This window comes from Denticeps clupeoides, chromosome 2 (genome assembly GCF_900700375.1).
Source record: "Denticeps clupeoides chromosome 2, fDenClu1.1, whole genome shotgun sequence".
Taxonomy (NCBI): domain Eukaryota; kingdom Metazoa; phylum Chordata; class Actinopteri; order Clupeiformes; family Denticipitidae; genus Denticeps; species Denticeps clupeoides.
In genome coordinates this window covers 21,333,549-21,360,104 of record NC_041708.1, presented here as the reverse complement: position 1 = coordinate 21,360,104, position 26,556 = coordinate 21,333,549, and the positions used below count along the sequence as shown (strand labels likewise).

Sequence of the window (26,556 nt, the reverse complement as noted above, 5' to 3'; positions counted from 1 at the left end):
AAAATAACCCATTTTTATTCATTCAGACAGATTACCATCTAATTGCTGTATTATAGAAACACAAATAATTAAATGGACAGTGTCACTGTTTACTGAAATTTTATTGACTCTTTCAATCCACCAGAGGAGGGATGAGGACAACTTCAACCACAGCTGCTTCTTCCATCAGCAGGAGCAGCAGCGGGACTCATAGAGGAATGGCAGGTTTAACCCTATAATCATGACAGGTATAACCCTATAAACATGACCCATGGTAACGTTGGTAAACCAAAAAAAAAACATTTATATATCTTGTCCTGCATAAGTCACAAGTGAAATGATTCCTGCTAATACATTAGTCTGAACTATGTTTGGAAAAAAAGTCACATAATAAATACACAAATAAATGAATAAATGAAAAAAATAAGACATTTATTATAAACACATTATTTAAACAGAATTAGAATACAATTTATTTCTCCCAACTTATTGATGAGTAAATGAAGGCGATCACTACACTACTTACAAATCTTTTCTATGCCTAAAATCTTACGTAGCCCTTGGTAAACAAAAGCAACTTCTAGGTTCTTCAAATTTTGACTTGTGAGGACAAGCAAACTGACACACGCATAATAATATCCCACAGCATAGCAACAGTGGAAGATACCATATTTATATCTTGACCACATCAAAAACGTCCCGATAAAGAAAACATGCACTCAAGCAAGCAGCCGCAGATCCCTCCCACCTTCCAAGGAGCAGATGATGGTCCTGCACAGCTTCAAGCAGGTTTTAATCACACGCATGCACCACGCCCTGCACACAGCCCAAGGTCAACTGCCATGTTCAGCTGACGCCCGACGGTAACTGGGTCAGACTCCAAACCTTGATTCTAAACTCACTAAGAAACATGGACACACTCACACAGGTTATATGAACACTTTCAGAACATGACCTGTAGTAATAACTATGTAAGGTCTGTATAATAACTACCAGAAACAAATTTCTACTTCTAAATCCTACACCTAAATTGATCCTTCAGCAACCAGAAATTCGGACATGTTCCCATTTGCAATAAAAGATCTGGATCTTTCTGAGGACATCTGGTCCTCAATAAAAAAAATAAAATATGTGTACCTGCTCACTCACTCAAAGAAATACCCATCTGCATGTGCTGCATGTCAGGTAGAGCCAGGAGGTTGTGGAATCCAGATACAGCTCTGGGAACGATTGGGGGAAAAGAGTCCTCGGACCAAGACCAGAGAGCACAGGAAGTTAGAAGACTCCATGATGGAAAGTCCATTAAAAGAGAAAACCTTTCTGAACACAAGTGTATTAAAGAGTTGATCAGGTTGTTGATCGCGGGCCTCAGGATTTCGTAACGGTATCTCTGTGTTAATCAATAAAACGCACCCGTGTTTTTTTTTTTAATGCATAACATACGCCAGTCCATACATAACCCCACCACCCACATGATGCCACACACGTCACAGGAGAGTAGGACAAGAAGTTTGTTTGCATGTGTGTGTGTGTGTGTGTGTGTGTGTGTGTGTGTGCCTGTCTGTGTGATTGGGGGGGCTGTATAAAAATCGAATAAAGGGTTTACCAAATCTCTGGTTATCGGTTTCTATGGACGCAAGAAAAGCAGTACAATTTTAATCATGTTTATTTAAACTTAGTGATAGGAAGTCATTGCACTGGGATGTGGTTTGGTGCAAACACATAATTTAGGAATGCTGCATTTCAGGAATGTCCCCTTATCATTGGTGTTGTTTGCAGGACAGATAAAATTACTTCCTTAAAAGAACCAACATGATGCATTTTGAATTCCTAGAAACCTAAAGGTTTTTCCCCCCACCAATTCCATGGAAGGGTGTCCCACTCTTTTTTTCCCCCTTTAAAATGAGTGGTTTGATGAATCATTATTAAACCCCCCTTTAATTATTCTTATCACAAGTTCATGCTGCCTATACAGACTATATAGAAGACTGGAAGGAACTGAAAATAGTGTGTGTGTGTGTGTGTGTGTGTGTGTGTGTGTGTGTGTGTACATAAATATATAAAATAGTCTTTTAGAAAATTGTTACACATAAAATTTAATTTGAATAAAAAACTATACAAAAATGAATAAGAGTAATTGTAATTGGAAGTCAAAGCCACATTTTCTGCCACACTAGTTACTCTGTTTTACTGTTTTCAGCTGTACTAAGCTCAGAATGAACAGCATGCACAAAATGCACAGTCTTTATATAATAAAGTGGTGGTGCTCACGACTGTAAATAGGGGCAACACTCGGATCTTTCAGATTACCCCTCTAATCAACTCTAATGGGCTTAATGGCTTGTCTGGGTTCAGTTTGAATCATTTAAACACACAGGAGGTAAACCTTTAGAGACACAGATGCAAATGACTGTAAACAAAGACAGTATTTAATCCAATGCAGATCCAGAACTCTCACAAGCAACACACACCAGGGTCCACACTATCCTCATTTGTTCACGCACTCTGATGTAAGTGATTCCCTGCTGGAGCCATATTGTGTTGTCAAACTTCCTCGAGAGTGACGGGAACTGGATTAGTGTTGACAGAACAAACACACACAGAGACACACACACACACACACACACACACAATTTTCACTGTTTAACCAACTACAGATACAGCTGGCAAATCCCATTCAATTCCCAAATACGCACATATCCCACAATGCTGCAGGAGAGCAGCGTAACCGAGCTGTCAGTCGCCTACTGTGAAAATGAGTCTGAGCATAAAAGAAGTGAAAACACACAAGCCATGTCAGAAAGCAAAAAGGTTCAGAGGTCAGAGCTTTTTAGAGTGATGTCAAACGTGATTTGTTTCGTCTGTGATTCGGCTCCACGTAGTGTAAATCCCAGCTGTCAAGAACAAACTGGTATAAATCATATCTTCTGTTCTTAAAATCATAAAACAGCTTGTAATTATGAAATGCTTTGCATGTACTGCGCACAAATCACCAGCAAATGCCTGTTCTCCCTGCTGGTCTAGTTACAACATGTTACATCAAATGCTTTAATGGGCACACAAATCTTTGATTATTCGAACCTCAACCACAGTTACACTAATAAATTCATTTCAATGCATTTTCCCAACCCCTTAAATCCTTTCCTTTGATTAATGATTCAACACCCAGTTTCAGTTTCGTCAAAAGTATGAAATATGAACTTTTAATGTGGCCTTGTACGTCTCTCTCATTAAAACGCTATAAAGTCAAAAACGGTGTTAAACGATGCTGACGCACAACAGGAAACCTCAACATGGTTAAAGGCAACAAGGTGTGGTCAAGTAAAGTGAAAGAAATGCAATTTCCCAAAAGTAATCTCTCGGGAGTGTCCTCGGGAATAGTTTCTGATTGGACTGATAAGAATCTTAAATGCCAGTAATTTGGATACCTACATGCAATTTGGAGATAGTGCCAGAAAGGGCCCTATTTTTTGTGGTGCTGTAATAAACAGAGTGTGGGGAGTGACTTCAGGCCAAAAAACATGCAGATAGATTTAATTCAATAACTCTGACTGGTGAACCAGTGAATGACACTTGCATGGATTAAAGCAAATAAAACAAACAAACAAATAAATAAAGACATTTATATATTTATTTTTAACCAAATGCTCATGTCACAGGCTTACATGTACATGTGGTTAACCCGCTTCGTTCCTATTGGTTGTGTGTTAATGAGTCACAACACGCAGAGGTCAACAATACTCAACTTTGACTGCGGTGTCTGCAGAGGCTCTTTAATGCGCTCAGTTGACAGAAATCAGTCATAGTGACGGACAGAGCCCACCTAAATGTAAGAATGTGCGTATATTACTTGCAAACCGACTTTGACTGGAATAAGAAGCAGTGCCGTTCCACTCATTAAAATGTTTCACTCTCAAGCCCTGCATAAACTCTCACCCCGGACTAAAAAGGTGAAATAATGACTACAGCTTTGTCAAGTTCACCACTTGGTGTACTGTAGGGGAAACAGACTCCCCTTATTGGCCCACACATGGAGGGGAACCTACACAACATGAAGACAGATTTAATGATCTGGCTGATTCCAGAATTTGTAGCAGCCTGCAGTGACAAGGTAATCAACAACTTCATTTGCTTTCTTAACGCAATTTGCCCCGCTTTTGTGTTGATATAAGAAACCCTCCGTGAGGACATTCCTCATGGGACGGAATTTCCGAATCAGTGGAATAAAACCACATGACAGGACCATCTCACGGAATAAACATCTGGAACGCTCCAGTGGAGACAATGACTGAGCAGACACATTCTTCAATTTCTCCAAACATGCCTTAAGACTCCAAAACAACCTGCAGCACCAAGGGTGGAGGGTGCTGTGGACACAAATAACCATCCCAAGCGGCGGGGGAGCATTATCTTTCTTGCAAAACCATTCCTTTCTGGAAAACAGGGTCAAAAATGAAAACTGAAAGTGGGGAGGAAAAAAAAAAAAAAGACTAGAGGGGGTTTGTAAAGAGTGACTTACAGTCCCATCAGAACCGAGTGACAAGAAGAACCAAGAAGAACCACAAAAACAGTCAGGGACACAAACCACTCATCTGTTTCCATTTGAGAGGATGTAACAAAGCATAATGTGTGTGTGTGTGTGTGTGTGTGTGTGTGTGTGTATGTGTCTTAATGTGTTCTATCACATTCATCCGCATTTTCCTCAGCCACAAGCCAAAAATGCACACAAGCCAATAACACCCTCCTCCAGCCTGTATGAACTATTATACCCCACAGCAATTTCATGGTAACTGTGACTCATGCTGAGGCAACTACTTCCCCTCCACCATTTATTCTTTCATTCATTCCTTCATTCCTTCATGATCGGCCACTCTCATTTATTCCTGTTGGGTGCTTGGTTCCAGTAGTCCTAATAAAGACTGGGATGTGGGACGCTACCATGAATAAACATGAACTTCACTGAAATTCATCATCATGTTGCCCATGGGAGCAGTCGTATGAGCCTCCAGGGTCTCATTTTCGCCCACCAAGTTTGTGGAATTGAGTTTACAAGAACAAGCAAGAAACCAAAAAAAAAAAATGTACCCTGCTAACTCAATATCATGCCCCGTTGCTTTAAATATTACAAATCAATCATTAGATAACACTTCCGGAAGCACCAAATACAGTAAAAACACCAGTATCCAGCAGGCATGGTTTTTAAGGCACAACTTAAGAAAATATTGTTATAAATTAAAAGATACACGATTTTCAGGCTATGTTGTATATGATGGGAATCTTCATTATGGTTGCTGTTGCAACTGAACAGTGAGGTGGGTGACTTCTGTCTGGTTTTAGCACAGAATATTCATAAAGTGCCACAACACATGCATGGCAAGGAAAACTAACAATTTGCACAAAAGATTTCCTGAGTAATGATAATGAAAATTCCCATCATATACAACATGGAACACGCACACACACACACACACACACACTTACCACTGCTCCACCATTTCCGCCCTGTGATGATGTAATGGTCTCCATCCTTCTCCAGACTGCATTCCATGTTTGTGGCATCACTGGAGGCAACATCCGGCTCTACACGCATACAGACTCACTTAGACCTTTGCTTAAGGCAGAATAATAATCCTATTAGCAATATAACAGGCCTATGCTGTTTTTTATGCTGGTCATCATGAAGGCCAAATATTTCTGAAGGTGGTACTCCTTCCAAAATCTGAGTTTATAGTTGGACTGATTATGTGTGCAGACCTGTCATACAGAAGCAAGATTTAATGTCTCCTCTCAGCAGGGGCTCAAGCCAAACTCTCTTCTGCTCCTCAGAGCCAAACATGTGCAGCACCTCCATATTGCCTGTGTCTGTGAATAATAGCACACACAGACACACATTTTCCATGGGGAACATAGCTAGCCTGTTATCACTTTCTGTTTCACGTCAAGGAAATTTAGAGCTATGAAGGTGACTGGACCAGGACCAGCTTTTTAGGAGCAAGATATCAGTCGTACCAGGAGCCTGACAGTTAAAGACGTCAGGGGCAAAGACACAGCAGCCCGTCTCCTCAGCGATGTGGGCGTAGTCCAGCTGAGACAGTCCACTGACCGCTGGCAGGAAGAGATTCCACAGACCAGCAGCACGCGCCTTAACCTACATACACGTCCATTTTTATGTTATTGCCAGCACTTGGGGATACATGAGATATATATACACACACACAGTACATACACTAGCATATTGCATACACAAACATTTACATTACATTTACAGCATTTATCAGATGCCCTCATCCAAAGCGACTTACAATCAGTAGTTACAGGGACAGTCCCCCCCTGGAGCAACTAAGGTTAAGTGTCTTGCTCAGGGACACAATGGTAGTAAGTGGTATTTGAACCTGGGTCTTCTGGTTCATAGGCGAGTGTGTTACCCACTACGCTACTACCACCCTACCACCCAGTTAGTAAAATAATAAGTGCCTGTAGATTAAAAAAAAAAAAAGATAAATAACTAACTAAGAGTTAGTAATAAGTAAAAGTGAAATGAAGTTCTCTGCTTTTAACAATCACCCTTGGTGAGCAGTGGGCAGCAGTGGGTCTGCTTCCTTACCCACTAGGCCACCACTGCCCTAAAACGTGTAAACGAAAATAATATTTTAAATCAGAAAAACATAAATAGACAAGGTAAAAATGCCCCACCTTCAGGTCCTCAATGATGGGAGGTGTGACCCATCTCTGTGGAGAGTGTTCATGCTTTGTGTAATAATCAAACACTTCCTGAAACAGACAACAATTTGACTGTATTGTGTATTTGCTTGCGTGTTCATTAAAGGCAGAACAAAAAATATATGTCCCATTATGCCTATAAAGCAAAAACAAATCTGGGAGTAACACGGCGGCATGCTCTACTAAATCCAATTTTTTAATCCACGAAATATGAAGACCTCACAAACTCATGTTTGTTTACAGGGAATTTAGAATTTTGAGTGATTTACTCATCCCACAAACTTGATCTAGTGGAAATAGTGAAGTGACACACAAGTAGACAGGCATTGCGGTTCTGCGATACATTGTTTTGGGTTTTTTTTTTCTTTTGTGTAAAAGCAATATATTTTGAAATGACTATTTGATTAAACACCAGTATAGTTACCGTATTGAATCACATAACCAGTTTCCTCTGTAAAGGTCTTGGTTGTTTTGGCTCTAAACATTAAATGGCCAAACATCCGGCGCATTACTCGGTCCTCGACTAAAACCCGCTACATCCAGGTTCCTGTTCACAAGGCATGAAGAACCCTGCTGAAGGAAATAACTGTGAACGGCACCAGACTGGTAACTGCTTTAAGTTGGAGGTCTTAAACTTTTCAAACTTTTCTTTTTCTGCAGGGAAACCAGTCACATAATTTTTTTGTGTTCTCCTTTACCATTTGCTCTGAGAATGGTTTTACACTAAACATAGCACGTATCACATAACATGAACTGAATCTCCTTAGAGAGCTGCAGTACTGCTGTGTACTTATGTCAAACTGCAAAAAAAAATAAGAATAAAAAAAAACATTAAATGGACGTTCCTGTTTGCCTTTGTCTGGCAGATTGCCTCTCGCTAAAGTTAAACGAAAGCACATATCCAAATTTAAGGCAGGTGCTGAGCATCAAAATAAAACTGGCATTTGAGCGATCCCATACTGCAATGTGAGGAAAAATAGTCATTTTCCAAACCACATTTGAGTTCTACAAATTTATACTTCAGGCAGTTGTCTCAGAACATGTTGAAATTTTTTTAATCAATTTAGTTATAAATACAAAAAAAATTACTCCAGCTCTCTCAGTATTCATAATTCATCCCTGTTAAAATAATGTTGTTGTTTTTTTTATTGTACATAAAGTAAAGTTTGTGAGTTATTTTGTTCACATTTCATCCATACTTATTTGTTGTTATAAAATAATGCAATTAAAACAGAGGATACAACATGAAAGCATGGTTTTACGTTTTTGTAGGGTTAAAGCGTGCTTTTACTTTATCAACTATTAATACCATACATTCATGAATAAACTGTGTTATTACTCATGAAGAAAACATTTTAACAATTTTATTGACAATGTAAGAACAACGCTTCTGTTAAGTTAATACAACTACTTGTACAAAGCGCCTTACAGTCGGTTTTTACAGGGACAGTCCCCCCGAACTTGGGACTGACCTGCTGTGATGGTAGAATGTGCTCCTGTATGAAGCGGCGGACCTTCAGCAGCACTGCTCGGCCTTTGGGGCTCTGCAGAAACAGTCGGTCAGGCACAGCCACTGCCCTGGAAGGGCTTCACAGGGATGGGAAAAAAGGAAATTGTGTTTGTGTGTGTTTAAACCTTGTTCCTGTGGCCCTATGTCCAGAATGTTTTCATTACAGCTTTTAATGAGGCTCAGGTCATTTACGTAGCTGGCAGGAATTACCACAGTCCGTAATGGAAAGAGGGAGGGGGTTCAAAACCAGTATTTTGTAGTATTATTGTGGGTGCAGTCAAATGAATCTAAATAAATAAATACACATATATGGAATAGATGAATGTTTCTGCACTTGATGACAACTGCAATGATGCAAGTTGCTGCGAGTGTGTGAGAGACACTGACCTGCAGGCTACATCCAGGCCCACCTTGGCTAACGGCTCAACACTCTCGCCAAACTCGGCTGCATTAGGGGCGCTGGCGTTGCCCAGCAAAGACCTTGCATACACCCCCTATGGAGAGAGAGTTCAGTTCATCAGACAGGACATTGGAGGCGTGGTGATGTAAGAACACTGGGTGGAGGGAGACACCTGAGCGATGGCGGCCAGTTTGAAAAAGGAGAGAGCCACGAAGAAATTCAACTCGGGGATGGAGGGCGGGATCCCACGGCAGTGGCAGTAGACAGAGATCAAGTCCTTGACAGAGGGAAATCCTGCATTACAACAAGAGCGGAGATTTGGGTCAACAAGGTGAACAGAGTCGCACTCACTCTAAAAATCTGTGTATTGCACGATTTTGTATTCCATTGGTATGAACCCTTACCATCAATACCTGTGACTCCACCCATAGTGCTAATTACACTAATCTCACTGGGCCAATAGCTGGGCATGAGGAAGTAGCCCAGGTCAGCAAGTGGATGACCGGTTGTGGACAATTCCCAGTCCAACACTGCAACCACCCGTGTCTGGGAGAGGAGAAGAATATATCACACCTACAGACATGCTGCACACACACACACACACACATAAAGCAAATTACCTCTGTAGGATGGAATATCAGGTTGTCTATTCGGAAGTCACCATGTACAAGGGATATGTCACTGTCATTAAGTGGCAGGTTTTTCATCAGCCAATCAGAGAGCTGGTCCATAGCTGGAATCTCTTTGTGGGCCGAGGCTTTGTACTGCTTTGTCCAAGTCAAAACCTGCTCAGAAGAAAAAAAAACGTGGCCATTATTGGAACACCGCGTAATATTGGAAGTGAAATGATTGTCACTTATGATACACAGCAGCACAGCGAACATTGAAATGAGTCCTCTGCTTTTAACCATCACCCTGAGTGAGCAGTGGGCAGCCATGACAGGGGAGCAGTGTGTGGGGACGGTGCTTTGCTCAGTGGCACCTCAGTGGCACCTTGGCGGATCGGGATTCGAACCAGCAACCTTCTGATCCACTAGGCCACCACTGCCCCCAGGTGTTAGGTGTGTAATTGGTTCTTAATACAGTTGGTCTGCCCCCTTGCCTGTCTTTTGCAGTAACCGGCCCCCTTTCCATAACCCACAAGGCCAAGCGTGGCGAGGTCGATGGAGTGAAGTTTGGCCAGTGTTTCTGCTGCACACACATACAGCGCCGTTCTCTCTGCTGCACTGACTCCTGGAAGCCTCATGTCACGAAAGATTCGGCCCTGTGTTACATAGAAAGACAGATAGAAAAAAAAAGTGATAGAGAGCAAGAGAGATCTATGGTACTGAGGCCAATAAATACCAGCTGACAGCAAGGGGGTGTATCTCACAGCAGGAACAAAATATCAAAAACATCTGCATAATTTTCACCTTATAAAATTTCCTGTAAATCTTTCATATGGAATGATCTAGAACTTAGTTTGTAGTTGTATATCATTTCAGCAACAACTGGGTGTAAAGCCTGCTTTTGAAATGGGAGTCATGTGCCACAGCTGCAAAAAGGTTCCAGGCCACTAACACGTAGGAGCTAGAATGTTCAGAGAGCGGCTGGCCTGATTCTGAGGTTTTATTTAATTTAAGTTCACTATTGTTTGCCAATATGAAATCTCGAAAAACAGCATTATCTGTATGCCTGGTTTGGTAGCAGGCAGGGTCCCAAAATGTATGTGCAAGGTTCACTGACAACACATGGAGCAAGTTTTATTATGAGTGCATAAGCAGAGGAGGAAGAAGACAAGAACTTTCGCTCACCGTTGCCAGATTGGGTGGATTTGTATAAATTATTACTATTCGAGGGGTGTTTTTTTTTTTAACTCATACCTCAGCATGTTCCATGACGTAGAACTCTGTTCCAATGATCTCTGCATCAGAGCAGTACAACAGCGGCTGTGGAACAGGGAAGCCAGCAGAGAACAGAGCCTTCTGCACAGTGTACTCCCTGTCCACCTACACGAACACAAACACTTCATTTTCACTCATACGAACTCTATACAGTCTCAGCGTGTATGCATCATTATGCATGGTTTGTTTCATGTTATACAATTACTAAGCAGCATTAATGAGACAATATTAACAGAGAAGTGTGTGTATATCGGACACTGCCCTGAGGGATGCCTGAATGTTGACTCATGTCAACTGGACTTATGACATAACTTATCTTCAACCTATAATGCTGCCCTTTCATCCATCCCCAAAAAAATCAGGCCCAATTCACACGTCCAACAGGTTGGTCACACTTAATGACCCACTTAATGGGAACAGGAGGAGCAGCCAGGTCGGGGCTGTTACATCTTGACTAAGTTTCATGGATGCAGAACAAAATGTCTCTACCATGAAGAGAGAAAGTCCAGTTACCATGACTCAACTTTCAGACAAATTCACCTGTATGACTGAGAATCTTCACTGCACTGAGGGATGTTCATTGCTCATTAGTGATGATCGGTTACCCTCTTGTGGAACATTGGTGCACTACAGCAAAAGTGAATAGTTTTTTTTCCCCCATCATTTGCTAAATACAGGCATTACCTTCCCTGCAACAATGCTTGACACTGCACAGAAACACTTCAGCACAGGTGCAGATGTTGCAAGGTCAGAATGTTATTTGGAAAAAATATGGCTTCCATGTCAGTCTACTTATTGCAAATATATACATGCAGTAGCTTGCTTGCAACAATCCAAGACACTGCACAAAAGATCTTCAGCACAAGTGCACATGGTGCAAAGGTCAATGCAAAGATCTTGACCTTTAACCCAGAATGTGCTTTGGAATAAATATGGCTTCCATGTTTGTCTACTTATTGCAAAAATATACAGGCATTAGCTTGCTTGCAACAATCCATGACACTGCACAAAAGATCTTCACAATATCAGAGCACAAGGTGCAAAGGTCAATGCAAAGATCTTGACCTTTAACCCAGAATGTGCTTCGGAATAAACAAGGGTCCTAGTCAATCACCTTGTGCGCCCCAGGAAGAAGGCGTCCAGGAGGCTTCTTCCTGAGGACATAACTGTGGCCGTCGCTCTGGAGCAGGAACGTGGGATTGGACTGTCCGGAACTGTGCGAAAGGGGCAGTGAACGTCAGAATTTCAGCTGTTTATCACACGCATTGGATCCGTGGAGCTGCAGCTACCTGTACTGGCGAACCGTGAGCACCGAGCGGTCGGAGACGCCCTTCACCTTCCCCGCCAGGTACCGCTGCAGGTTTTTTGCGTTGAACCTGTGCTGCTCACGCACCGACGTCGCCCGATTCCCGTCCATATCGAGCAGTGGCAGAAACACGCGTAAAGTCCAACAAGTCGAGCGCTGCTCTCCCCGATCGCTAAACGCTACGGACCGTCTAGATGCATTGCAGAAACCGCAGCAGGAGCCCGTTTTTGTTGTTCGAATCAGATAATTTCCGTAATCGTCATTAATGACCGACGACTTATTAATACGGCGTGGGAGGACCGCTGATATACGCCAGTCTGAATGGAGGGTTGTGCCAGGGGAACCTGGGGACAGATGGTCTAGAGATCGTTACTACAGTGTAAAATGTGGTATTGTAAAAGCCAATATTCCACACACTGTTAAAAGAAGTTTTTTTTTATTGTTGCACATTTTAAACATGGAACTAATGAACTCCAGTGCAATCTTTGTAGTATGCCAATGTTCCTGATTTTCAGGAGTCAATCGTTTTAAATTATTGTACTTTGTTTAAATTAATTGTTTTAAAATGTTAGAACTATTTTAACTTTTGTCGACTACAGTCGAGAACAGATAAAGTACAGTACCAGAGCGGAACTAACTAGTCTTTGCTTCATGCGTCAACCCGGACCGTTAACATTGTTACTCCGATACATCAGCTGGGAGACGTGTACAAAACTCCTGCGTCGGGCCCCTTCTCGCCCACATTTCTCAGCGAAAAATTACCCCCGGAGCGCCGAGAACGTCAGAGCCGGCCCGTGCAAGGGCCAAGTGTTCCCGCCGAGGCGATGTCGACGGCGGAGGAGCTGAAACTGCGGGTCCGGGAGCTGGAGAACGAGCTGATCAAGTGCAGGCAGAAAAGCGGCCAAGATGCTGAGAGCGGCCGGCTCTGTCGCAGACCGAGGGTCGAGAAGATGAGCGCAGAAGTGGTGGATTCGAACCCGTACAGGTAATGAACGATCCTGATAATAAAGCACATACACGTATGAAGTAACGAATGGGCGTTCAGTCAGTGTGGATACTAATAAAAGAGCAGGGAGACGTTTCTGGAAGCCGACCTCCAGCCGAGCTGCTGGGAGATTGTAATGTGTTGTTGGAAGGAGGTGGACGGTACCAGATGTCTCTCCGGGTTTCTGTTTCAGTCGCCTCATGGCGTTGAAGCGGATGGGCATCGTGGACGATTACGAGGTGAGCTGGCTTGTTTTCTGAGATCGGGCCGATCTGTCAGGTGAGTAACCGTCTGCCTTCAACAGAAAATCCGCTCCTTTGCTGTGGCTGTAGTTGGGGTCGGGGGCGTTGGCAGTGTCACTGCAGAAATGCTCACCAGATGTGGCATTGGTAAGGTAATACATTTTAATTTTTTTTTATTATCCTCGCATACCTCTCTAAGACGACCTCGGTACGTATTTTCGAGTAACGTGTGTGTTCATCCTAACATCACAGCTGCTACTTTTCGACTATGATAAAGTGGAGCTTGCCAACATGAACAGGCTCTTCTTCCAGCCACACCAAGCAGGGCTCAGTAAAGTGGAGGCAGCTGAACACACCCTGAGGTCAGTCGACACCTGTACACGTAAATAAAAGGTTCGCCAACACGTTGATTGTCTTAGTAAAGGTGCCCGACTGGCAAATGTTGTCTGCTTTTCTTTCTGCAGGTTAGAAATTCATTTTTATCTCCCCCTCCCAATAGGAATATCAACCCAGATGTTGTGTTTGAGACCCACAACTACAACATCACCACCATGGACAATTTTGCACACTTTATGGAACGCATAAGGTTAGATCCAACTTCATCCTTTTGATTATGGCAGTATAAATGCCCAGATGTTCATTATCCATATCTGTACTGCTTGTTAGATTTAACGTGTGTGTGTGTGTGTGTGTGTGTGTGTGTGTGTGTGTGTGTGTGTGTGTGTGTGTGTGTGTCAGTAATGGAGGACTCAAAGAAGGACATCCTGTAGATCTGGTTCTGAGTTGCGTGGATAACTTTGAGGCTAGGATGGCCATCAACACTGTGAGCATATCCTGTGAAACAAAACTCTATATCACTAATAATATGTATAGGCAATTTTCTTTTAAAGCTGTGTGTGTGTGTGTGTTTTCTCTCTTTAGGCGTGTAATGAACTGAGTCAGATCTGGATGGAGTCTGGGGTCAGTGAGAACGCGGTTTCTGGCCACATACAGCTCATCATTCCAGGTGAAACGGCTTGCTTTGCAGTAAGTATTGAGCACATAGTATTGGTCTCTTGTGATTCTTGTGACCAGGAGGACCCTGGTGCTGTTTATCTGCAGCATTTAGCTGCTTGGGAATTGTTTAACTATACACATTTTCAAGTATCACTATATTAGTACCACGCTGCCCTTGTCAGACTCAAAATGGCCTCAGTTGTAAGGAATAATGGGGGGTTCTCAAACCTAGATTAATTAATACATGATTTCTCAGTTTTATTTTAAGCTTGTCTGTAGATTGAGCTCTCATTTGATGTTTATATACACAGTTCACCCAAGGATTTCAGTTTTTATAAACTGGGTGCTGTAATCATAGCTTCGCCGGCAATCAGGCTTAGACATTTCTGGGTATTTCATGTGTTGCACACACTGTAATTTACATTTCATGGAAGGCTGGAAATGGTATCAATAACTGTGCCACTGAATCCAGTAATCTTAAAGCAAAATCTAAAAAAAGGTTCTGGTTTTGATGAAACACTTGATGTTCTCTGCATCATTTCCAGAGGTTTAGGTGAGATTGTGTTAGAGGTTGCCCTAACAGAACAGAAGATAAAGTGGGACCCCTGCATTCAGGCCAAATACGGAGAAGCTGCTGCTTCTCTCACGTTCTCATCTTCCATTTCTGCCTGACAGTGCGCTCCACCCCTCGTGGTGGCTGCGAACATCGACGAGAAGACACTGAAGAGGGAGGGGGTGTGTGCGGCCAGCTTGCCCACAACCATGGGAGTGGTGGCTGGGATCCTGGTGCAGAATGTTCTCAAGTAAGAGCCCGGACTGCACTCGAGTAGAATAATGGTGTGTACACTGAAGCCAAATTTCCCCACCCAGTTTCAATTAGAAATGCCACGTTTGTTTCATCCCACTGTCTTGAGGGCTGAAGATTTTGCGTATTAAAGATTCTTACAAACATGGTGTTGTCCTGTTTTCCTTGTTCAGTGTACAGAAAGTTTACAATATTTAAGTTTTAGTTTAAAGAAATTATTTTGAAAATTCATGTGCAATGTCACAGTACTTGTGTGTGTGTATATATATTTTGTGGTTGCACTATGGGGTGTCTGTGTGAGACAGTATTTCATACACTTGATACTGTTGTATTGACAAGAAATCTCTCTTGAATCCTGAACCATTGGTTTCCTTTGTGGCTGTTCAGGTACCTGCTGCGTTTTGGGACGGTCAGTCACTATCTGGGCTACAACGCCATGCAAGATTTCTTTCCCACAATGTCCATGAAGGCCAACCCTCAGTGTGATGACAAATTCTGCCGGCAACAGCAGGAGGAGTACAAGGTAACACAGACTAAAGCAAAAATACACACATATATTCACACATATATTCACAACCTTAGGACCAGTGAATAGTGATTAACTCTGATTGTGGGACTTGACTGTGGGTGGGATGTATCAGACAGCAAATGAACATTGACATTGACGTGCCAAAAGTAGAAAAAAAAATTTTGACGTAAGGATTTTAGTTTCTCATACGAGGGACAAATTATAATGGCTTGATGTGTGTTGTCTGATCCAGTTTAAGACATACTATAGCTCAAATTACTTAATAGGTTTTAACTAGAGGTGGCCATAGATTAATTTTCTTAATCTAGATTAATCTCACTGTAATCTTGGAATTAATCTAGATTAAAATGGCTCATTTGAATTCTGCCGAAGGCATTCAGAATATGTGTGCTACCCAAATAAAAGTAAGTCTTTGAGAACGGGTTTCTCAAGCCAGGTGCCGCATTAGACCAGGGGCTCATCTCCTGTTTCCAAAATGCATCACAAACTGCTCGAGAAAGCTGTTCTACTATGACAATTGGTGATGAAAATAAATTATGTTCAATAAGATGTACTTGTGTTTACCAACTGTTTATTCAGTTAAATAGCTGCATCCATGTTACCACGTCACATTTGATGTGGTAATTTCACAGTTCGAAGACTCGTTCTCGCCCCCTACTGTGCAATTCGGCTAGGTATACATCCGCGCTAAAATATCAAGGTGAAGGTCATCATAGTGTAGCGGTTCTTCTTCTGTGTTGTGGAACTTTTTTATTTAGTTTCTTGAACCACAAATGATGAGCTGACACCCAAGAGATTTTCTGTGCAAAGTGTATTCTGTACAAAAAGCAACATCGCATTACACATCGCGTCTTTCTGCACCTCTCTCTACAATATACAGTATTAAAAGAACATAAAAAAAAATATTCACAAAATAACACACATGCAAAATATTCCTAATATGTACATAAATTTAAAATGAAAGAAATAACTTTTTGCACACAAACCCCACGCACCTCTCACAGCTCCCGCCATGTGTCCAAGAGACCTGAACCGGGTCTCAAAAACAAAATAAAAGTCTTTAGAAAATAAGAAAATAAAAGACACAAGAAAGAAGAAATATACTTATAAATCTAGTGTAACCATTTAACTCTGGCACAATTGCTTGCGTAGTATAGACACAGCTCCCAACCCAACTTAGTGAATAGATTAACGGCGATATTTATTTATTTATTTTATCGCCCGATAAGAGTCTCACATTAACGCAGCACGTTAACGCCAATAATGGCCCACCACTAGTTTTAACCCATCACCTGAGTGAGTAGTGAGCAGCCATGACAGGTGCCTGGGAAGCAGTGTGTGGGGACGGTGCTTTGCTCAGTGATTCAAACCATCAACCTTCTAACGGGGTGGTCGAATGGGGCCGCTTCCTGGCCCCAACTGCGCCAAGTCTGATGCTTGGTTCAAGAATGCTTTCAGGCTGTTGTCTTGGCAGCTAAATTCTCCAGGTCTCAATACATATGTATACTTGTGCACTCTTTCTTTTTCAAACATCACTATTTTTGTTCTATTTCGAGAGATTCCTGTCTGAAAAGTGTGCAACGTTAATGCAGTTTGTATTATTGCCCACAAGAGGGCGATATAAAGTGTTTTTTTTTTTTTTTCTTTTTTTTTTCTTTTTTAACACTTCACTCACTCTACCAGTTTTTCTGTAAAGGCTTAATCCACATTTGGCCCATGGGCCTGTCAGTGGTCTTAATCTGTTTGACATCATTTTTTTTATACTCTCTTGTAACACCACTTTTTTTTTTTCTTGATACACAGTATCTGCAAAAGTGTATCTGTGCAAAAGTGTATTCTTTAGACCTGAGTTATGTGAATGTATGAAATAGGCAGTCAGGCTAAGCATTGTAATAACTCACTTTTTTTTGCCATGATTAACTGTCATTGACACTGTAGGTTACTAAACTGCATCTTTCATTTTAAACAAACAGAAAAGAGAAGCAGATACACCCAAGCAGGAAGTGATCAAAAAGGAAGAGGAAGTTGTACATGAGGAGAACGAATGGGGTGAGTGTGAATGCAAAAGGAATTTTTTTTTTTTTGTGCCTCTGTTTTACTCTGTTGTACACTAATAGGCATAGAGCTGGTGTCAGAGATCACAGAAGAGGAGCTACTGGTGGCATCCGGTCCAGTGCCTGATCTTCCAGAGGGCATCACTGTAGCTTACACCGTCCCAGAGAAGGTGAGCTTGTCTAGACATTTAAATGGGAACGATAATACACCATACTTCACACTCGTTTTGCTAATATTAAAAATCCTCATTATCTGTTTTACAGCAGGATGGACCTGCATCATCAGGGGCAACTGTGGAGGAGACAGATCAGAGTCTAGAAGAGCTCATGTCTCAAATGAGGCAGATGTAAGAGCTTACAATTAAAACCAAGCGCTGTTCCACTCCACTCCATAGCTGTCATATTTGATATTAACTGTTTCAGCTGTTTGCTGTCACTGAAAACCAAAATAAAAAGATGATATGGCCCAAATTCAAATGTGGTTTAAGGCAGTAGCGCTCATCATGGGTCATACTAAATTAATATCAAATTTTATACTAAAGACTTTCATTTTGCCATATTGCTGCATGGTGAGGCAAGATCTGTCACCCTGTTTTTGGTTCAGTGTCCTATGTTTTGTTTGAGCCAGCATGTTAAATTTGACAACAGCAGTTTGCTTTTCAGAAATAAAATGGGTGCATGAAAACATGACTGAGCCACTGGTGGTACTGCAATGTTGGGGAAAGCATTCTGTGTTGAAATGCTGGCACTGTCTTGTTACTGCACTGTTTGTGCCCCCCACCCCGCAATTTAGAGGCGTCAATGACAGGATTGCAAATGTTCATGGGTAAAAATTTAAGGAGCAGCACTTTGGCATGACCTCTATTATTAAAAGATGAGAAGAAAAGCATGACTACTGCAAATGGTGACCAAGTACACCACTCAAACTGCACACTCACATATTATCATACATTGTCTAATGGTATTTTTGGTTATAATATTAATGCTAATGTTTTAAATAAAATAGTGCAAAGCTTGACTGTTTGTCCTGTCCTGTTTTTTTATATAGAGTATTGGCCTAACATTTGTACACACCTTCTCATTCAATACGATTTCTTTATTTTCATGACCATTTACATTGGTAGATTCTCAATGAAGGCATCAAAACCTATGAATGAACACATGTGGAGTTATGTACTTCAGAAAAAAAGGTGAAATAACTGAATAAATAACATGTTGCTCTAATTACTGCTTTGCACACTCTTGGCATTTTCTTGATGAGCTTCAAGAGGTCGTCACCTGAAATGGTTTTCCAACAGTCTTGAAGGAGTTCCCAGAGGTGTTTAGCACTTGTTGGCCCCTTTGGCTTCACTACAGCTCTCCCCAAACTGGGTTTAGGTTCGGTGACTGTGGAGTCCAGGTGTCCACTTTTTGTTAAGTACGTAACTCCACGTGTTCATTCATAGTTTTGATGCCTTCAGTGATAATCAGTGTAAAAGGTCATGAAAATACATTGAATGAGAAGGTGTGTCCAAACATTTGGCCTATACAGTATGAACAGAGCTGCATATTGCCATGGGACAAAAATTGTTGTTCACACACAAAAGGGATATAAGTACCACCCTCACCATCATTATAAGGATAGCAGCAGTAGACACTGTAAATGTTAATAGCATTTATGAAATTAGTTTTTGTCATTGAAGTGTGAGAGTGCAAAGAATGAGCCAGCAGCAGCACTAGACCTTTGATGGCTACATTGCAGACATGCATGGGGTGTTAAGGCATACAGCCATTGATTAATGACCTACTAAACCATAGCCCTCTTTGGAATCCTGCTTTGAAATAACATATAATATCGAATATATCTGTATTTTGTATTATTTTGATATCACAACACCTTTACATCGAGCACTTATATTCAGAAGACCATAGGATAATAGAAAAAGACACTGCAAGAGGAAATAATAAAAGAGCTAATAATAGGAGGACATTGGATAATGTAAAGCAGAACTGAAAAGAGTAGAGATGAATGATACGACAAATTTTTTTTTTTTTTTTTTTTTTTTTACTTTTATTAACAACAGTCCTGAGATTGGGCCTGATATATATATAATTACAATAAAGATCTGAGGAAAAAATTAATAAAATAAATAAATAAACAAAATTCAAACAAAAATATAAACTTAACAGAGACATAAGTGGCCTATACAACAAGGCTTTGAGCATGTCTCCATCTTATTTAAAAGATGTGAGTCTTCAACTGTAGCTGTGCTGTCAACTGTTCCATTAAATATAACTGTCTGGTTTTTTGTATCCACTGTGAGACCGTGGGTGGTTCAGGTTTCAACCAATAAGTTGTTATCATTTTTCTTGCAGCCATTAGTAGGAGATGTAGCAATGTTTTCTGATCCTGGGACAGATAATCTGGGAATTTGTCCAGTAGACATGTTAAAGGGTCCCTGGAAAGATTCACTTTAAGGAGCCCTTCCACGTGCCCCCTAACTTCAGCCCAAAAATGTTGAACAGTGGGACAGTCCCAGAATATGTGCATTTGATCACCCACAAGTCCACAGTTCCTCCAGCACTTACTGATACCCCACCTCCCAGAGCAAAGAGACTTTAGTGGTGTCCCGAACAATCGGATTTTAGACTTCCAGTCAAACTCCTTCCACATTTGACTCCCCACCCCCTTATGACAACCCGAACAAACACTTTTCCAAGTATCATCATCCAATGTCACATTGAGTTCCATTTCCCATTGTGGTTTTATATGTTGTGTCTTATCCGACATATCCATCATCAGTTTGCAGTAAATTAAGGACAATTGATTATTCATTACACCATTGTTTTCAATCAGACAAATCAAATGTTTCTCTATGTTTGTTGGTTCTCTTCTAAACTGATCCCAGTCCTTATGTTTTCTTAAATAATCCCTTATTTGTAAGTATCTGTAATGGTACCCTGACGGTAGATTAAAGTTGTTTCTTAGTTGGGCAAAGGTTTTCATTACATTTGCCTCAAAAAGTTGGTTTACAGTGATACAATTTTTCACTGTCCACTTATCAAAGCCCCTGTCCGTTAGAGATAGAAGAAATTCAATATTCCTACTTATGGACATGGCTCGCTAGAGGACCACCAATCTTCTTATTTGTCTTTGTACCTGGTTCCAGATTTTTTGAGTATTTTTAACCCATAAATTTTCAATCTTCGTTTTCTTCTGTGTCTAGCAGTAATTGGGAGTCGCGATAGAGATATTCCAAGCATTGATTCCTCCTCCATGGAGACCCATATTGAATCTGGATCACGAATGATCCAGACCACGATTGCACTTATTTGAGCAGCCCAATAATACATTTTTATTCTTATCTGACATCAGAATTTTAAGGTGCACTCTTGTTTTATGCCAAATAAATTTTGATCAACGATTTGAAGGCAAATTGTGGTGCAGAAACAGGGAAGCTTTGAAATATGAACAGTAATCTCGGTAGAACACTCATTCTAATACATTCGATTCTTCCTAGGAGAGAAAGTGGAAGTACGTCCCATATATTCAAGTCGGTTGTGATTTCCCTAAGTAACTTTTCATGATTAGATGAAAACAACTGAGTGGTCTTACGGGTAATTTCGGCCAGCGGCTCTATGCTGAGTGCAAATAAAGTCTATATGTCTAAGAGTCTGCTGTAGAAAGGCCCAATCCACTCAGTCGAATGCCTTCTCAGCATCTAAGCTGAGAAGCATTGATGGGGTGTTCCTTTTTTGTGCTATTATTTGAAGATTTAAGGCTCTTCTGACATCATCTGTTCCTTGCCTCTACGCAATGAAACCAGTCTGGTCAGGTTTTACAAGTTTTCTTATGTGGTTTTGAATTCTGTTTGCAATGATGGGCGTAAGTATTTTTAGATCAACAAATAGAAGGCTGATGGGATGATAAGAGGTGCAGAGTGTTGGATCTTTGACCTCTTTATGGATGACACTAATAATGGCTTCAGACCATGACCAGGGAACATCTGAGAGCACGTAGTTGTAGACCTCATGCAAAATTGGAGTTTGTCTCTTTTGTCCAGTTGTCTCAAAAGCATTGAGATCTTGGGTGGTATTGATCTTCATGTGCAACATGGGTCACAGTAATAAAGCCAAAGCCAACAAATAAAATAGTCTACACTACTGGTCAGGTTACTGGTTAAAGTTGTTTAGAAATATGCATATCCAGACATTGTTCATGTTAAAAATGGCTCCGGTAACTGGAAATGTCTGTTAATGACGGAATATATGCAGACATGTAGAGAGGAACTTTATCAGCAACAATTGTGTACACTAATACACAGGGCAGTGGTGGCCTAGTGGTTAAGGAAGTGGCAAAGCACTGTCCTCACACACTGCAAAGGGTGTTTTCTAATCAAGGGTCTCTCATTGAAATAAAGAAATTTAAAAACAGCCAATGAAAGTTAATATGCAAGATAATTTAAGGTGGAATAGTCACAAGAGGTGTCCTCTTTACTGAATGTGGCTGTTTCTGGGCACATGGAGTTCTTCTTGAAAATGATGGTGGAGTATGTGAGTCCATCAGAGGGTTTCATTGTGAGATGTTCAGTATTAGCGTATACTGAGCTGCCTCTGTTTTCTGAATGCCGATTCCTGGGTGCTTTAACCTCCTCGTACTCACGCTCCAGGTAAAGAAACTGATGCAAAAAAGATGAGAAATCAAATTAAATGATGCAGCAGTTCCCTTTATTTATTGATTAATTGATTGATCTATTTGCTTGACTAGTTTTGGATACTCATGACACTGTGTCTAAAAGTCAGAGGTTTTTGATATTATCTCTCACCTCACACTTGCTTTCTGTCTTGTCATTCTTGTCTGATGAGGAAGCAGACTCTATGGAAACCACACAACACAGTTTTTATAGTCATAGAAGAAGTCACAACGATAGGCACTGATAATAACACATTACATTATACCTTGCATGTACACTACAGATGCAACATTTAAAAAATGTAATTAATAATTGAAAAGCTGCTTAAATATAACCAGTTTTCAATTTGTTATAGTCTTTTGTAAAATGCTTGAAAATGTGCTGGAAAGGAAAAATTCAGTCCAGGGTTGGACTCAATCCTCTAACCTGTCTTGTGTATATAATATCATAAAAAATGACTAATACCATCAAATCAGTATATACTATGCATCAGTATACATGTAAAACATAACTAAATGGTGTTACAAGATATGTCATATCATCCAAGTTCATGTCAGAGCTGTGTGTTTGTATGAATGTTAGCAGCCAGTAGGAAAGTGCACCCAAAAGAAAATGTTATAGCACCATACCTGTAACAGTGTGGTTAAGAATTAATTTTATATAAGATCTGGTGATGTAATTGAAAGGTGAATACTGGCTAGTATCAGCAACAGTCTGAATAAACAGTCATAGTATAACAGTTAGTCTTAAGCCCATTGCAAATTAGACATTTTGTCGGAGGATCAGATGGTAAGCTGTCTTCTAATGGCAATAAAGCTCCATAATCACATACTTTCTGTAATTTCAAAAAGGAAAAAAAAAAAACGGAAGGCACACAAATTAATTTCTTGCTAATTTAATTTTGACATTCTAATGAGTGCTGAGTATGTTTTTTTGCTCTTACTCATTTTTAGAAGTCTATCCATAAAATCCAAATGGAAGCACGCGGTTTTTAAATCAATGTAAAAGAAAAAATCTGTAGATCTAGTTGGAATGTGAGAAAGACCCACCTTGAGATTTCCTTCTCTTGAGGCTGTAGAACATTACAGATATAATTCCGAACACAAGCACAGTAACAGTGAGTGATACAGAGAGGATCACAGTGGTATCTGGGGAACAAGAGGGCACAGAGAAATCAACAGCTCGTACATTAACACCAGCTAATACCAGCTTTTCAGCTCAAATTTGTGTTTATTATTTGAAAGTTCTTCTTCATTATGTGGTACCTAGGCGCCTGTGACACCGAATCACAGGCGTGAATGGGCTCTAATCACCCACAGATGCCGCTCTGAACCCTTCTTCTTTAATAATGACAAGCGTTTGCGCCTCCCTCACTTCAACCCTGATTTTGTCAACAAATACAATTTGCCCACCAGTTGAAATGAATATCCATAAAATCCAATTATCTATGTTAAAGCATTTAGTGTGAAAAAGAACAACTCCATGGCATTAGGAACAACAGTACAATCAAATTTGTATTTGGACTTTTTTGGGGTTTCTGAGTTGCAGCCATCGAAATTCTCCTCAACTGCCTTGTGTAGATGATTATGTTAAGACTTACATTTATTCCCTCGCTCACTTTCCATAACCACCTAGTTCTGTTGCCCAGGGTCATGATTGCTGGTGCCCATCCTAGGAAACCCAGGGTGGAACCAAGGAAACCCACGGCAACACAGGGAGATCATGCAAACTCACAAAGTTTGCGCCACCGTGCGCCACCGTGTGGCCCAAATTAAATTTTAATATTTGCTAATAGTCCAGTGGTCAAGTTAAAAAGAGAATAATTTTTGCTATGTAGTAATGGATTGATAGTATACAGTATAATGTTTAAATCTTGTGTTTTACCAAATGGTGTTTGCAGTAGGTTGGTATTTTCATTGTTGCTCCTGGTGGTGGTGGAGGACGTTGATGAAGTTCCCCTGATGTTGACCGTTTGTGAAATAGTTGTCATTTTAGGTGCTAAAATGATAATAATAAGGAAGCAGAGTGAGATGGTTTTAGTGTTACTTGACTTTGAGATCCCTTCACTAAATTTACATGGAATAATGTTTAAAATTCAAGAAGTTTGTCACAAGTTCATTGAAAGGACAGTTTACATGGTCACCAGTTATTAAAAAAAAAAACATTTATTCATTCATAACGTGTAACAAATTATTACACACAATTGTGTTACAGTAACAGTGATTGGTTGAACAAACAGGGAATGATAACCAATTACAGGGAATCATTGGAAAGGTAACGCATTGTGTTGCACTTACCTTCCACAACAATGAGCTGCAGCTCAGTATAGATGTTGGGCAAGCTCCTTTCTACAACACACATGTATTTCCCAGAATCCTCTGCAGCCAGTCTTCTAATGGTCACAGTGAACAATCCAATGGCAGGGTAATCTTTCAGAGAAAATCTTCCATCATATATGAATGATTTACCAGGTTGAGTTTTGATGAGAACATCTCTGTTAAGAAGAGGACAGATGCCTCTGCACAGAAACTTTGCATTTGACGAATATGTCTTGTCATATGGGCAGGTAAAGATCACTTGTCCTCCTTCATATCCGATCAGTGGCGAGACTTTTAGCAAGAAATCAAATAGATTGACAAGAATATTAGTAATACTCAAACTACTCAAAATATTAAAATACTTCCCTAAGTGAACTCATTCAAATATTAAATGTACAAACTCACCAGTGATGTGCACTGTCATGATGTGCAATATACGTAAATATCCTTGCTCTGCTCCACACCAGTAAACTCCAGCATCAGAGCCAGTCAAGTCCTTCATGGTTACAGTGATTTCTCTTTCTACTTTGTTGTCATGCAGGGTGAATTTCTGTTTATTTGTGTTGTTAAAGCTACTTGAATCCATGATGTCACATGTCCCCACAGTGTCCATCTTACAGAAACACTTCCTTTTGTCACTTAATTTCTTTAAATATTTACAGTGGAATTCCACAGCTTCTCCTGGACGACCCCTCACCACAATCGGCTCATCACAATAACCTGTCATTTCAAACCACATACACCATGATTATCATGCAATTTAACATACAATATGATATTTGACATTCAGGGAGTATCTTTAGGTTCTATGTTCTAAACACTGCTTCTTCAAATGACAGCCTACAAAGCTCTGGGTTCCTCAGGGTTTCTCTATCTGTGAGATGTAGAGCGCTTGTCTTTGTTGTAGTGATTAGCAGGTTACAATGACTTTTTAATGATGAGCCAGATCTTGCTGCCCCGTTGCCTCCTGACGGTGTCCTGCGCCCCCCTTCCCTGCTGTTATTGAAGTGCGCTGTCATGTCATTTTCTGGACATTTCCTGGTGCTCTGGCCCACTGTTTCATATTTGCTTTGTCTTGTTCGGTCTGATTACCATGATTGTGGTCATCTGTCATTTGTTAGCATAAATGTATGCTTGCTCTGTCCCGTCCTCGTTCTGTTATCTGTCATTTGGCACTTTGTTGTGCCACTGTGCACAGTTTTGTGAGGATCATTTTGTGAGGATCATTTTGAATGAACAAGTGCCGGCTCAAAATTATGTATTTGCCATCATTTTTTGTATCAAAATTGCCCTTAACTCCACATTATTACTGCAATGAACAAAATGCTGTACAATAGCAGAGATGTGAGGTGTTACCTGAGATGAAGTAGAGGACGAAGATGAAGAAGGTCTTCATTCTGTTCTTAACTTGAAGGTTATTCATAGGAAGCCAACGTCAGCTCAGTCTGTTCAGCCCGGTTATGCATTAAGTTCCTTTAATTCAGTCTTATGTGATGCAAGCTCCGTCAGTAACGTTCAGTCACTCTGGTTATGTAATTTTGCTCTTTCCGCTGCACAACTTCCACATTTCTTTTCCTGCTGTTCATCCGCTGCTTCATGTCGACAGGTCTGGGAATTCATTCAGTGGTAAATATGAGATGTCCTCCATGCATCATAGATATATCAGAAAATATGTGTACAAAAGTAAAAAAAAGGGCAGATCTGGCCCAATTTTGGGTGTGTCGCATGTGACGGGTCAGGTGACGGTCACAGGAGAAACATCAACCTGACACCCGCTAGTACCTGACCATCACCACATCAACCCATCTTCTCACCCACTGGATCAGCTAAACCACTTTTGGGCATTTCTACTGAGCGCCATCTTGTGTATTCCATTTTGTGTATTCCTCATTCGTATAGTAACTGAAAGATTCCGTGATTGGGTTCACTGCTCTTGCTGTATTGTCTTCTGACGTTGTGTTGGCACAACATCGTGACAGCCCAACCACATAGAAGACAGGTCTGGCCTGGATCAAGCTGGCACTTCTGGCTGACTGATGTCATAGAAAGTGGTATGTCAACCAGATGTGTGCCAGGTCTGTCAAATATGGCACTGTTTATGCCAGTGGTTCCCAATCTGGGGTTGCTGGGGATATTATTGCAGAATTGTATCTGCG

General features: G+C 40.8%; 3 protein-coding genes across 4 annotated transcripts in view; 1 reads left to right on the top strand and 2 right to left on the bottom strand.

The window, feature by feature from the left end:
- Positions 1 to 12,106, bottom strand: part of acad11 (acyl-CoA dehydrogenase family, member 11) — a 33,255-nt gene extending 21,149 nt beyond the window's left edge. For both annotated transcript variants that reach the window (XR_003743223.1, XM_028962540.1), the window contains exons 1-13: positions 11,782 to 12,106; positions 11,607 to 11,706; positions 10,472 to 10,597; positions 9,712 to 9,873; positions 9,230 to 9,394; positions 9,014 to 9,155; positions 8,782 to 8,903; positions 8,597 to 8,703; positions 8,172 to 8,286; positions 6,673 to 6,750; positions 5,989 to 6,127; positions 5,734 to 5,841; positions 5,461 to 5,559 (exon numbers count right to left, since the gene is read on the bottom strand). Coding sequence is in view for 1 of the 2 variants with exons in the window: in XM_028962540.1 (XP_028818373.1) it covers positions 5,461 to 5,559; positions 5,734 to 5,841; positions 5,989 to 6,127; positions 6,673 to 6,750; positions 8,172 to 8,286; positions 8,597 to 8,703; positions 8,782 to 8,903; positions 9,014 to 9,155; positions 9,230 to 9,394; positions 9,712 to 9,873; positions 10,472 to 10,597; positions 11,607 to 11,706; positions 11,782 to 11,909 (1,591 nt within the window). In the remaining variant the exon portion in view is untranslated. The remainder of the gene's footprint in view (positions 1 to 5,460; positions 5,560 to 5,733; positions 5,842 to 5,988; positions 6,128 to 6,672; positions 6,751 to 8,171; positions 8,287 to 8,596; positions 8,704 to 8,781; positions 8,904 to 9,013; positions 9,156 to 9,229; positions 9,395 to 9,711; positions 9,874 to 10,471; positions 10,598 to 11,606; positions 11,707 to 11,781) is intronic.
- Positions 11,563 to 18,427, top strand: uba5 (ubiquitin-like modifier activating enzyme 5). Its single transcript, XM_028962556.1, has 12 exons — positions 11,563 to 12,783; positions 12,977 to 13,022; positions 13,088 to 13,177; positions 13,278 to 13,387; positions 13,525 to 13,611; positions 13,764 to 13,848; positions 13,947 to 14,051; positions 14,697 to 14,824; positions 15,214 to 15,349; positions 17,329 to 17,404; positions 17,473 to 17,579; positions 17,674 to 18,427. The coding sequence occupies exons 1-12, from the start codon at positions 12,623 to 12,625 to the stop codon at positions 17,758 to 17,760; spliced, it is 1,218 nt and encodes a 405-aa protein (XP_028818389.1). The 5' UTR covers positions 11,563 to 12,622; the 3' UTR covers positions 17,761 to 18,427.
- A 1,023-nt stretch (positions 18,428 to 19,450) lies between these two features.
- LOC114783619 (CMRF35-like molecule 8) lies at positions 19,451 to 25,867 on the bottom strand. The gene is made up of 7 exons (XM_028969152.1): positions 25,757 to 25,867; positions 24,806 to 25,120; positions 24,380 to 24,691; positions 23,967 to 24,080; positions 23,132 to 23,230; positions 22,215 to 22,264; positions 19,451 to 22,067 (listed from the first exon to the last, which is right to left on the bottom strand). The coding sequence occupies exons 1-7, from the start codon at positions 25,821 to 25,823 to the stop codon at positions 21,834 to 21,836; spliced, it is 1,191 nt and encodes a 396-aa protein (XP_028824985.1). The 5' UTR covers positions 25,824 to 25,867; the 3' UTR covers positions 19,451 to 21,833.
- Between the last annotated feature and the right edge of the window lie 689 nt (positions 25,868 to 26,556).

Coding starts and splice junctions, on each gene's coding strand:
- uba5 (XM_028962556.1), top strand. CDS start 12,623: ATGTCGACGGCGGAGGAGCTGAAACTGCGGGTCCGGGAGCTGGAGAAC. Junction 13,023..13,087: donor GCATCGTGGACGATTACGAG/GTGAGCTGGCTT, acceptor TGCCTTCAACAG/AAAATCCGCTCCTTTGCTGT. Junction 13,178..13,277: donor CCAGATGTGGCATTGGTAAG/GTAATACATTTT, acceptor CTAACATCACAG/CTGCTACTTTTCGACTATGA.
- LOC114783619 (XM_028969152.1), bottom strand. CDS start 25,823: ATGAATAACCTTCAAGTTAAGAACAGAATGAAGACCTTCTTCATCTTC. Junction 23,231..23,966: donor CCTACTGCAAACACCATTTG/GTAAAACACAAG, acceptor CTTGTTCCCCAG/ATACCACTGTGATCCTCTCT. Junction 22,068..22,214: donor AGACAGAAAGCAAGTGTGAG/GTGAGAGATAAT, acceptor TTTTTGCATCAG/TTTCTTTACCTGGAGCGTGA.